This window comes from Salvelinus namaycush, chromosome 21 (genome assembly GCF_016432855.1).
Source record: "Salvelinus namaycush isolate Seneca chromosome 21, SaNama_1.0, whole genome shotgun sequence".
Taxonomy (NCBI): Eukaryota; Metazoa; Chordata; class Actinopteri; order Salmoniformes; family Salmonidae; genus Salvelinus; species Salvelinus namaycush.
In genome coordinates this window covers 24615199-24627446 of record NC_052327.1, presented here as the reverse complement: position 1 = coordinate 24627446, position 12248 = coordinate 24615199, and the positions used below count along the sequence as shown (strand labels likewise).

Below are 12248 nucleotides of genomic sequence, written 5' to 3'. Positions count from 1 at the left end.
AAATCAAACTGTCCACTTAGGAAGCAACACTGATTGACAAATTTCACATGCTGTTGTGCAAATGGAATAGACAACAGGTAGAAATTATAGGCAATTAGCAAGACACCCCCAATAAAGGAGTGGTTCTGCAGGTGGTGACCACAGACCACTTCTCAGTTCCTATGCTTCCTGGCTGATGTTTTGGTCACTTTTGAATGCTGGCGGTGCTTTCACTCTAGTGGTAGCATGAGACGGAGTCTACAACCCACACAAGTGGCTCAGGTAGTGCAGCTCATCCAGGATGGCACATCAATGCGAGCTGTGGCAAGAAGGTTTGCTGTGTCTGTCAGCGTAGTGTCCAGAGCATGGAGGCGCTACCAGGAGACAGGCCAGTACATCAGGAGACATGGAGGAGGCCGTAGGAGGGCAACAACCCAGCAGCAGGACCGCTACCTCCGCCTTTGTGCAAGGAGGAGCACTGCCAGAGCCCTGCAAAATGACCTCCAGCAGGCCACAAATGTGCATGTGTCTGCTCAAACGGTCAGAAACAGACTCCATGAGGGTGGTATGAGGGCCCGACGTCCACAGGTGGGGGTTGTGCTTACAACCCAACACCGTACAGGACGTTTGGCATTTGCCAGAGAACACCAAGATTGGCAAATTCGCCACTGGCGCCCTGTGCTCTTCACAGATGAAAGCAGGTTCACACTGAGCACATGTGACAGACGTGACAGAGTCTGGAGACGCCGTGGAGAACGTTCTGCTGCCTGCAACATCCTCCAGCATGACCGGTTTGGCGGTGGGTCAGTCATGGTGTGGGTTGGCATTTTTTGGGGGGGCCGCACAGCCCTCCATGTGCTCGCCAGAGGTAGCCAGACTGCCATTAGGTACCGAGATGAGATCCTCAGACCCCTTGTGAGACCATATGCTGGTGCGGTTGGCCCTGGGTTCCTCCTAATGCAAGACAATGCTAGACCTCATGTGGCTGGAGTGTGTCAGCAGTTCCTGCAAGAGGAAGGCATTGATGCTATAGACTGGCCTGCCCATTCCCCAGACCTGAATCCAATTGAGCACATCTGGGACATCATGTCTCGCTCCATCCACCAACGCCACGTTGCACCACAGACTGTCCAGGAGTTGGCGGATGCTTTAGTCCAGGTCTGGGAGGAGATCCCTCAGGAGACCATCCGCCACCTCATCAGGAGCATGCCCAGGCGTTGTAGGGAGGTCATACAGGCACGTGGAGGCCACACACACTACTGAGCCTCATTTTGACTTGTTTTAAGGACATTATATCAAAGTTGGATCAGCCTGTAGTGTGGTTTTCCACTTTAATTTTGAGTGTGACTCCAAATCCAGACCTCCATGGGTTGATACATTTGATTTCCATTGATAATTTTTGTGTGATTTTGTTGTCAGCACATTCAACTATGTAAAGAAAAAAGTATTTAATAAGAATATTTCATTCATTCAGATCTAGGATGTGTTATTTTAGTGTTCCCTTTACCATAGAGAAACAATGGCTCTCTATGGTCAGGGCGTGACAATGTGATACCGTTTTATATTTTATATAAATTAGCAAAAAAATCTAAAAACCTCTTTTTGCTTTGTCATTATGGGGTGTTGTGTGTAAAAAAATTATGAGGATTTTTTTTTTTTTTTTTAAACCAATTTTAGAACAAGGCTGTAATGTAACAAAATGTGGAAAAGTCAAGGGGTCTGAATACTTTCCGAAGGCACTGTACATCACATACCCCCCACAGTGGTACAGTGTAAAGACAGCTGTTCCCCCTCACCACATGTCCCTGCAAGAATTACCTTAATTACTTAATACCAATAGACAGCATGTTTGCTCTGTTAGCCAAATTGAATCCTTGCATTAATCAAGTGCATCATTATGTGCAATATGGTTTGGATGAAAAGCTCCTGTATAGGTTTGGCCACAACACATCCAAGGCTAAATGGTATACAAAGGAAGACACAACCGTGATCTGCCCAACGATGCCTCTCTACCAGACGAACTCAATGCATTTTATGACAACAACATCATCATGCCAAGAATGAGGGCCGTTACTGACCCAGAGGATTGGGTGATCTCGCTCTCCGAGAGCGACGTGTACACGGTCTTTAGTCAGGTCAACACCCACAAGGCCGCGGGACCCAATGGTATTCCAGGGCGTGTTCTCAGATCATGCGCAGAACAGCTGGCCAGCATATTCACTGTAATTTTCAACTTCCACTTGTCCCAGTCTGTAATTCGCATATGTTTTAAGATGACTACCATCATTCTTGTCCCAAAGAACTCTAAGGCTTCATGCCACAATGACTACGACCCTGTAGCACTCACTTCTGTAATCTTGAAGTGCTTTGAGAGGCTGGGTATGGTACAAATTAATCCACCATCCCAGCCACCCCTAGACACACTCCAATTTGCATACCGCCCCAACAGATCCATAGATGACACAATCTCAATTTCTCTCCACACTGCCCTCACCCACCTAGATAAGAGGATTACCTATGTGAGAATGCTGTTCATTGACTACAGCTCAGCGTTCAACCCCATTGTCCCCTCCAAGCTTAGGACTCTGGATCTGAACAACTCCCTCTGCAACTGGATCCTGAACTTCCTGACGAGCCGACACTAGGTGGTGAGGGTAGGCAACATCACCTCCACCACGCTGACCCTCAACACAGGGGCCCCACAGGGATGTGTGCTTAGTCCCCTCCTGTACTCCTTGTTCACCCACGACTGCGTGGCCACGCACGACTCCAACACCATCATCAAGTTTGCTGACGACACAAAGGTGGTAGACCTGATCACCGGCAACAATGAGTCAGCCTACAGGGAGGTCAGTGACCTGGCAGTGTGGTGCCAGAACAACAGACTCTCCAACAACGTCAGTAAGACCAATGAGCTGATCGTGGACTACAGGAAACGGGGGGGAGGAGCAGGTCGAGAGCTTCAAGTTCCACAGTGTCCAAATCATTAAAGACTTAAAATGGTCCAAACACACGCGTACAGTCGTGAAGAAGGCACGATAGCGCCTCTTACCCCTCATGAGGTTGAAAAAGTTTGTTATGGCCCTCAAACCCTCAAAAAGTTCTGCATTTTGACTGTCTGCACCACTGCTTGGTTTGGCAATAGCACCACACTCGATCGCATTGCGCTACAGAGGGTGGTGCGGACAGCCCAGTACATCACTGGGGCTGAGCTCCCTGCCATCCAGGACCTCTATATCAGGAGGTGTGGTAGGAAGGCCTGGAAATCATTAAAGACTCCAACCACCCAAGCCATAGACTATTCTCTCTGCCTCCGCACGGCAAGCGGTACCGGTGCATCAAGTCTGGCCCCAACAGGCTCTTGAGCAGCTTCTATCCCTAAGCCATAAGATAAATAGCTAACAAAATAGCTACACAGACTATCTGAGTTAACCTTGTATCCTCATTGACCTATTTTTGCACGGTCTCTATGCACACTCACAGGGCCCTACACACTCACTCCATCATCTGCTAACTCACACATAATATGCACATACATTGATACGGACTCTACACACAAGCACACCCACTCACATACAAGTTGCTGCTAGTCTGTTTATCTTCTATCCTGATGCCTAGTCATCTTACCCCTATACATATCTACCTCCATCACTCCAGTATCCCTGCACATTGTATGGTATTGGAACTGACCCTGTATATAGTATGCTTACTTACTTATTGTGTTCTTCATATTTATTATTTCTCGTGTGTTTTTTTTCTAGTTATACATTGTTATTGATTATTGCATTGTTGGGATTTGAGTTTACAAGAAATGCATTTCACTGTACTTGTGCATGTGACATTAAAACTTGAAACTTAATGAAAACAGAAAAGTTGCAAATCTGATGTTGAAGAGAGATCGATCTCATTAGACATATTTTACTAATGTAAATCCACCCTAACCTACTGTGCTTGAACTATGTGTGCAGTGCCCAGTTGGTCAGAATCAGAATTGCCTTTATTTGCCAAATACATTTTCATGTACAGGAATTTGACTCAGTGAAATGGTGCTGCCACAATAAACAGAATACACAGACAATAAACAGAGTGTATATAGGCAAAATATTGTTTATAGACACTTAATTTACACAATCCACATACAGTATGTACACTGCGAACACTGAAGCTAAAAACTACAGAAGCGGCCAAACATTGTGGCTGCCTCTGGTCTATCTGATGGTAACCACACCGTACTATCTATAAATGGAAGCTGTTGAATAAGAGTCATAGAAACAGGCCTGAGATGTGGACAAGGGCAAAAAAAGATTACTATCACAGTCTAGATCGCTTACAGCCAAGGAAACTAGATCTTAAAGAGTAATGTGAGAACACACACACACACACACCCACCCACACACACACAAAGCCAGTGGCCTTGAGACCAGACCAAGACGGCTGGTGAAAGTAATCAGGAAAACAGAAAGCAGGCAGAAATGCTGTTTACTTCCAGGCAAATCCGTAAAGTGGGATAAAAAGCGCAAAGAGCAGTCAGCCGTGCATGACACACAGACATATGGCAGAGAGATACGTCCAGCTGTTTGCCTGTCCTGGGGTTGCTGTAATGAGCCTTAGCCTCCATTGAGCCGACCAAAGCTTCATCAATCCAGTCCTGCCGCTAAGCCTCAACATGTCCACAAACACAGCCCTCTCATTCCAACCACTCCTCGCCTGCACCTCAACACATGTCTGCTAGGTCTACTGCCATGGACCATGAATCCCTGACATACCTCTTCTCCTATTACTGCTGTCCCAGACTCGCTCTCACTTTGTGTCTCTCTGGATCACTGTATATTGGCAATTCCCTGGTAACGGAATTACACTGAGATTCAATTTTTCACTTTAAAATGTATGCCAAACAAAAACAATTGATTTCAAAGTTTAAGAAGCCCTACAACTATATGGACAATGACTACATTGAACAATTTACTGTTAAGAGAATTATGTTCTTAATGTTCATAAACTGAACTTCAATTAAACTACTCGGTCTGCTACCAAGAATTTATAAGGTTCTTGTTGAAATGAAACAGACAGAGGCCAGTCTACAATAGTCAGAATGTTTATTTACGAGAGCTCTGCCAATCATTTCATGTACATTGGTTTATATACCTCTCATTTCGTCATAAATGTCCCTCCTCCTCTCAGACAATTACAATGCTGTTTTACAATTTCATTCCAACAGAAATATTGTTTATCGTATGCTGCAACATGTTACACAATCTATTGCAAGCCCAACAGTTTCTCCCCTCTCTGGGTGGGGAGACCTCCTTCCCTGTTATCAGTTTCACAGTGGTCACAAGTTGTCTGCCACAGTTCCTTGTCTGCTAACAGTTCCTCTTTTCTTATGCACAAACATTCTTCATCATTATACAGAGACAGGGTAGAATTATGTTAGTTATAGTCCAATCATTACTTTAAATGTATACATCATTTAGTCATTATACATAGAATTCATAACATTTACACAATAAAAAAAACTGGAAAAACTGTAGATGTAAAGTTTGGTAACAGAATTATGGTAAAATCTACATCAGTCCTTGTGCATAGAGTTCTATGGTTTGTTAAACTTTGAAATCAATGGTTTTTGTTTGACATACATTTTAAAATGAAAAATCTGAGTCTCAGTGTAAAACCGTTATCATGGAAGTGCCCATATGGCCCACTAAACCGCCCAGCCATTTAGTGACTTGGATAAAATAGGACCCCAAATGCATGGGGAATCCTCTTAGAATAGTTGTCCATAATCAGAGACTTAAAGAGTCAAACATGCAACTCTGGTTTTACAAGATCATGTCCCTTTCATCTCTGTGCTGTAACAGTATCATCCCTCAACCCTGAGACCTGTCACTCCATTAACTCAACAGACGGATACAGTAAGCAACCTCTTAGATACCATTAGAGGAGTCCATGTAATGGAATGGGTGTTCTTGTGAACAGCTGTGATGTTGCAGTGTCTTGAAATCTGGTTTTGTGTTACTTCCAGGCCAATGTGTGGTCCAATACCACACGCTAATAGCTGTTCACAACCCTCTCACACTACTATCCTAACCCCAATCCCAACCCTTCCCTCCACATCACACTCTTTCCCTTCTCTTTATTTATGTTTTGTTTAGTCTGATATTTTGACTCCTGTTTTTCTTTTTATAATTGTAAAGCAACTTTGGGTCCTTGAAAAGAGCTATATAAGTCCCATTTATCATCATCATCATCATCATCATCATCATCCACCACCACCACCACCACCACCACCACCACCACTACCACTACCACTACTACTACTACTACTACTACTACTACTACTATTATTATACTAAGCAGAGTAACAGATTAGATATAAACTGGTGTGAGAATCAGCTTCACATCTGGCCGAAAGAAAACACTCTTCAATCCCCCATTACCAAGAACATACATTACTACATTAATTTATTAACCATGCACTCTCCCCTCCATCCATCTACACACATGTACAGTAATTAATAACATGTGCCAGTAGCAGCATCATATGTCTGGCAATAGACAAACACACCCAGGAAAATGGCTGATCATTATCACCCTAATAGCACTCTGAATTTTGAATAGATGTAAAACCTAAACACAAGGAATCACAGTCCAGGACAAGCATAGAGCTGGACTATAGTCTTCTTTTCTCAGTAAAGCTCCCCTAAGTCTTTAGGCTTTCATGTTCCAACTGATCCCTGCACTGTCCAACTGATCTCAACTCTCCATAGTGTGCAGAAACAAGACAGAGTGCTCTCCTCTCAACCCCACTTCTGGAAAAGCACCAAATCAGTGATATGCATTTTACAGCTCTAAAGTCTGTATAGAATAAACAAGCCTATGACAGAATTCAAATATGAGATATATTTAATTATAGATGTGTAATACAGCATAAACGCACACAGTATTACAAGGTCCGTATTCCGTGTGATCTGTGTCAGGTTAAAATTATTTGGGGATTTTGGTTCAGAAATAAAAAACAATGTAATATCATATTAGATGAGTAGCCTACTCCTACACATGTGCATTAAGTGCACAGTACCTGCTTGGATCAGCTCATATTTATAAATGGAGGACACTTTCATTTCTATGAAAAAGTCTGGTGCTACAAATATAGAACTCATAATTTTATGTTGAAGCCAATGCAAGTATTATTTCTATAACAAAAGGGTTTTGCCCTTTTACCCAACGTTTTAAAACGTTGGTATACTCAGAGAAGAAAAAGCAAAGCGAGAGGTTTTACTCTGCCCAAAATCTGTCCACAAAAATAAGACCACAAAGTGAGGAATTTTTGTATGGAGGTCAATGTGTCGAATTTGGTCAACAACAAAAATGGAATTGCTCATTTACAACGTGAGGCTTATAGAAGTTTCGTAATGGTTAGGTTGTTACAAATGCACTGATATAGGTGGACACACATGGCATTTCGGCAATACAATTTAAAAAAAGAAAGAATATCTGCCCTCTCATTGGCTAGAATGGTCCCACCTGATCTCGCCTACTAACGCATGCCTGCCATCTTTGAGGACATATATTTTCATCGTTAGAGCGGTCACTCTACTATCTTGTCAATATAATACAAAATCTTTGCTATACTTCATCTCAACAATGACAGGTGTTATTATCATCCTCTATATAAACAGCCCATTACAGTTTTGGCGAATTATCAGCAGCGTGGCGCGCGTAGTTAGGTGACAGCCCTAATCTTAGTGAGGTTTAGTGTCCTTCATTAATTAAAAAAGTATTCTCCCCAGCTCATTGTCTTACCAGGTGAGTACAGTGTTGCAAGTTGTCGGGCCCCTGCATGCTGCGGTCCCCAACGAGGCGCCGTGCTGCGGGCAGCCGAACCGTGCTCATTCCCGTTAGGATCCTCCTCTGCCATAGACCGATGTTGAATCTCTCTCTCTGACAGTAGTACTGGCGCTGCCACCGCGATCCTCCCTTCCATTCCTCCAGTTTGAACTAAAATGCATAAATCATGTATTTCTTCAAACGAAGCCAGTTATTTGATTGCTAGGGAATGTTTGTCAGTGTGGTGTTGTGATGCTCTCCGCACCGGAGCTACCCAGTAAAACCCGGAACTACAATACGGATGAACCGCCTCTGACAAACAGACTTATAACGGCGGCTATAGTACTACGTTCCTTTCGTCTGATTGAGACAACAGTTTATATAATTCTTCAAAGACAACAGCCTAGTGTGCCTATAACTGGCGTGTTTTAGAGCAGCGCTTTCATGTTCCGCTAATTATTGTAAACACTTCTTTTTGCATTTCTCCATGCTTGCCAGAGTGTAGGGATAGTAAAGTTATGATATCAAAAAAGGTCTAAAACAAAAAGGTAATTGTTTATGGAAACTACTTAAATAGGTATTTAAAAAAATCTTATATTTCCTCTGATAATGACAAAACCACAGCGATAAATACCTGGCATTGGACCGTACGTCTGTGACTGACTTTCTTTTCCTCCAGCACTTCAGAGATTCAGCTGTAAAATATTGAGGATCCCTAATGTCCTGGCGCAACAGCGAAGTGAACCATGGGGCGTATTCATTACGGAAACCATGTACTGTTTAAGAACCAAAAGGAAGAAAACGGAGCAAAACGACAGTTTCTATTGGACAAATTTAGGTAGGTCCATCCCCGTTTCGTTCAGTTTGCTTCCGTTTAAGAAACGTTTTGCAACAGAAATAGGCGTAAGGAATACACCCGTGGTTCGAGCTGATACGCGGGTGATGCCATTGCCCACTGGCACCGATCCAACAGTGCACTACAAAAACAAAGACCAGTTGGTATTTCACAAACTTTAATGATTAAAATATGACACCGCAGGCCCATATTCTCTATTCCTTTATAGAGTTTAGTTAATTCAATTGTCCTTCCACATTGTTAAACAGAAATTGTCTTACACCGGCAATTCCTCTTCACAGCATCTGGTTTTCTCATGCAGACTTGTTGAAATGTAAAAAAAAAAATATATATATAATCTTAATTTAAATCTTTCAAGTTATCACATTACCTTAGATTGAATGAAGTAAACGGACAACATAATAGTGATACATTTCTGTTGGCTAGGCTGCTTCTGACAAAGTAGCCTAATGATTGTATTCAACTGCACCTGTTGTGTGTGCTGGCAGGAGTCCCCATAGAGATAGTTAGTAGATGCAACATTGTATATGTTCCATTTGGCGACTGTGTGAACTTGGGCAGCAACATTGAGGCATCTCCATTGTGAAGTAGTACATTTTCTTCTTCTACTACTTCTAAACTCAGCAAAAAAAGAAACGTCCTCTCACTGTCAAATGCATTTATTTTCAGCAAACTTAACATGTGTAAATATTTGTATGATTCATAAGATTCAACAACTGAGACATAAACTGAACAAGTTCCACAGACATGTGACGAACAGAAATTGAATAATGTGTCCCTGAACAAAGGGGGGGTCAAAATCAAAAGTAACAGTCAGTATCTGGTGTGGCCACCAGCTGCATTAAGTACTGCAGTGCATCTCCTCCTAATGGACTGCACCAGATTTACCCCACTCTTCCACCAAGGCACCTGCAAGTTCCCGGACATTTTGGGGGGGAATGGCCCTAGCCCTCATCTTCCGATCCAACAGGTCCCAGACGTGCTCAATGGGATTGAGATCCGGGCTCTTCGCTGGCCATGTAGCACTCTCTGTAGCGTCTCACAGTACGGACATTGTGTAATGGATGTGAAATGGCTAGCTAGTTAGCGGGTACGCGCTAGTAGCGTTTCAATCAGTTACGTCACTTGCTCTGAAACCTAGAAGTAGTGTTGCCCCTTGCTCTGCAAGGGCCGTGGCTTAGGCGCGGCCTTTGTGGCGCGATGGGTAACGATGCTTCGTGGGCGACCGTTGTTGATGTGTGCAGAAGGTCCCTGGTTCGCGCCCGTGTCTGGGCGAGGGGACGGTTTAAAGCTATGCTGTTACAATTGCAATTTGTTGCCCTGGCCACATCTGCAGTCCTCATGCCTATTTGCAGTATGCCTAAGGCACGTTCACACAAATTAGTAGGGACCCTGGGCTTCTTTCTTTTGGTGTTTTTCAGAGTCAGTAGAAGGGCCTCTTCAGTGTCCTAAGTTTTCATTACTGTGACCTTAATTGCCTACCGTCCATAAGGAGTTAGTGTCTTAATGACCGTTCCACAGGTGCATGTTCATTATTGTTTATGGTTCATTGAACAAGCATAGGAAACAGTGTTTAAACCCTTTACAATGACGAACTGTGAAGTTATTTGGATTTTTACCAATTATCTTTGAAAGACAGGGTCCTGAAAAAGGAAAATTTAGTTCTAAAAGGTGCACACTGGCACCTATAATGTGTTGTTGGAACAGGTATAAAGCCAATGTTGATGATTTATTGCCACCTGCAGTTATGGCATGTTTTCTCAAAAGTATAATTCATTGGCCAATCCCTCCTGATGACCTGGATGGAATTATGTGATCATTCCTTAACTCATAGGAAGTCCCACCCAGTTGACTACCTAAGAATGGTGAAAGTCATCAATGGCACTGCATACTCTATGCCCTAGAGTCTACTGTCTGAATAGCCACCCTGGCTCTTCTCCAGGTACGTCGACAGCGGTGGACAAACATCTGGGCCGAGGGTAGGCTGAGCTCCTGCTCTTGTTCTTGGAAGAGTGGAGCACTTGCAGCACTTGAAAGGGGAGAGTCCCGTGGCAGAACAGGGAAGGGTGTTCCGGGCATACTCCACCCAGACCAGTTGACGGCTCCAGGTTGTGGGGTTGGTTGAGACCAGGCATCTCAAGGTGGTTTCCAGATCTTGGTTGGCTCGCTCCAACTGACCGTTGGTTTGGGGATGGAATCCATATGACAGGCTGGCCAACGACCCAATAAGGGTGCAGAATGCCTTCCAGAACTGAGACGAGAACTGAGGACCCCGATCGGAGACAATGTCTACCGGGAGTCCATGGATCCGGAAGACATGGTGCACCATAAACTGGGCCATCTCCTTGGCAGAAGGTAGTTTGGGGAGAGGGATGAAATGGGCGTCCTTGGAGAACCGATCGACTACCGTCAGAATGACAGTGTTGCCATCAGACGGAGGGAGCCCAGTGACAAAGTCCAGAGATATGAGACCAGGGATGATGAGGGACCGGCAAATGTTGAAGGATGGCAGAAGGAGCTTGCCGTGGAGTCTTGTTCTGAGAACACACTGTGCATGCGGTGACGAAGGCAGAGATGTCAGGAACCATTGTGGGCCACCAGAAACGTTGTCGGAGGAAGGCTAGTGTACAACGGGACCCTGGATGACAGGTCAGCCTGGAGGAATGAGTCCATTCCAGGACCCGGGACCGGACTGGGTTAGGGACAAACAGGCTGGGAGCGTTGCGCCTTGCGAACCAGGTTCTCAATACCCCAATCCACAGTGGCAGTAAGACATGAGGTAGGGAGAATGGTTTCGGAGGTCGAGGGTGTGGCAGAGGAACTGTATAGGCGGGAGAGAGCGTCAGGCTTCACATTTCTTGACCCTGGGCAGTAGGAAATGGTGAAGTTGAATCTGGTTAACAAGAGGGCCCACCTGGCCTGCCTGCAGTTGAGGTGCTTGGCTGCACAGAGATAATCCAAGTTTTTATGGTCGGTCCAGACCAAGAATAGCTGTTCTGCTCCTTCCAGCCAGTGCCTCCACTCTTCCAACGCCATCTTAACCGCCAGGAGTTCTCAATTGCCTACATCGTAGTTCCTCTCTGCAGGATTGAGACGATGGGACAGATAGGCACAGGGATGAAGCTTTTGGTCCTGGGCAGATCGCTGGGACAGGATGACCCCCACTCCAACATCCGAAGCATCAACTTCCACCACAAATTGACGCGAGGGGTCCAGATGGATGAGCATGGGAGCTGTTGTGAACCGATGCTTCAGGTCCACAAAGGCTTTGTCAACAGCTGGAGACCATTTGAACGGTACCTTGGGAGAAGTGAGTTCCAAGAGGGGGGCCGCCAAGGTGCTGTGATCCCGAATTAAATGATGGTAGAAGTTAGCAAAACCAAGAAACCCTCACAACTGCACCCTGTACGTTGGTTGAGGCCAATCCACCACTGCTTTCACCTTTCCAGGATCCATCTGAACATTGCCCTCAGCAATGACGCATCCCAGAAAGGTAATAGTAGAGCGGTGGAACTCACACTTCTCAGCTTTCACAAACAATTGGTTCTCCAGGAGGCACTGAAGAACCTGTCTGACATGAAGTACATGT

General features: G+C 44.6%; 1 protein-coding gene across 3 annotated transcripts in view; it reads right to left on the bottom strand.

Annotated features, from left to right (window-relative positions):
- Positions 1-8558, bottom strand: part of si:ch211-212o1.2 (uncharacterized protein LOC492735 homolog) — a 36112-nt gene extending 27554 nt beyond the window's left edge. For 2 of the 3 annotated variants that reach the window (XM_039017437.1, XM_039017438.1), the window contains exons 1-2: positions 8438-8558; positions 7780-7974 (exon numbers count right to left, since the gene is read on the bottom strand). In XM_039017437.1, coding sequence (XP_038873365.1) covers positions 7780-7974; positions 8438-8444 — 202 coding nt within the window. In that variant the 5' untranslated portion in view covers positions 8445-8558. Of the gene's footprint in view, positions 1-7779; positions 8244-8437 lie in introns of those variants that run through there. The other variant, XM_039017439.1, reaches the window with a different exon arrangement.
- Positions 8559-12248: the final 3690 nt, after the last annotated feature.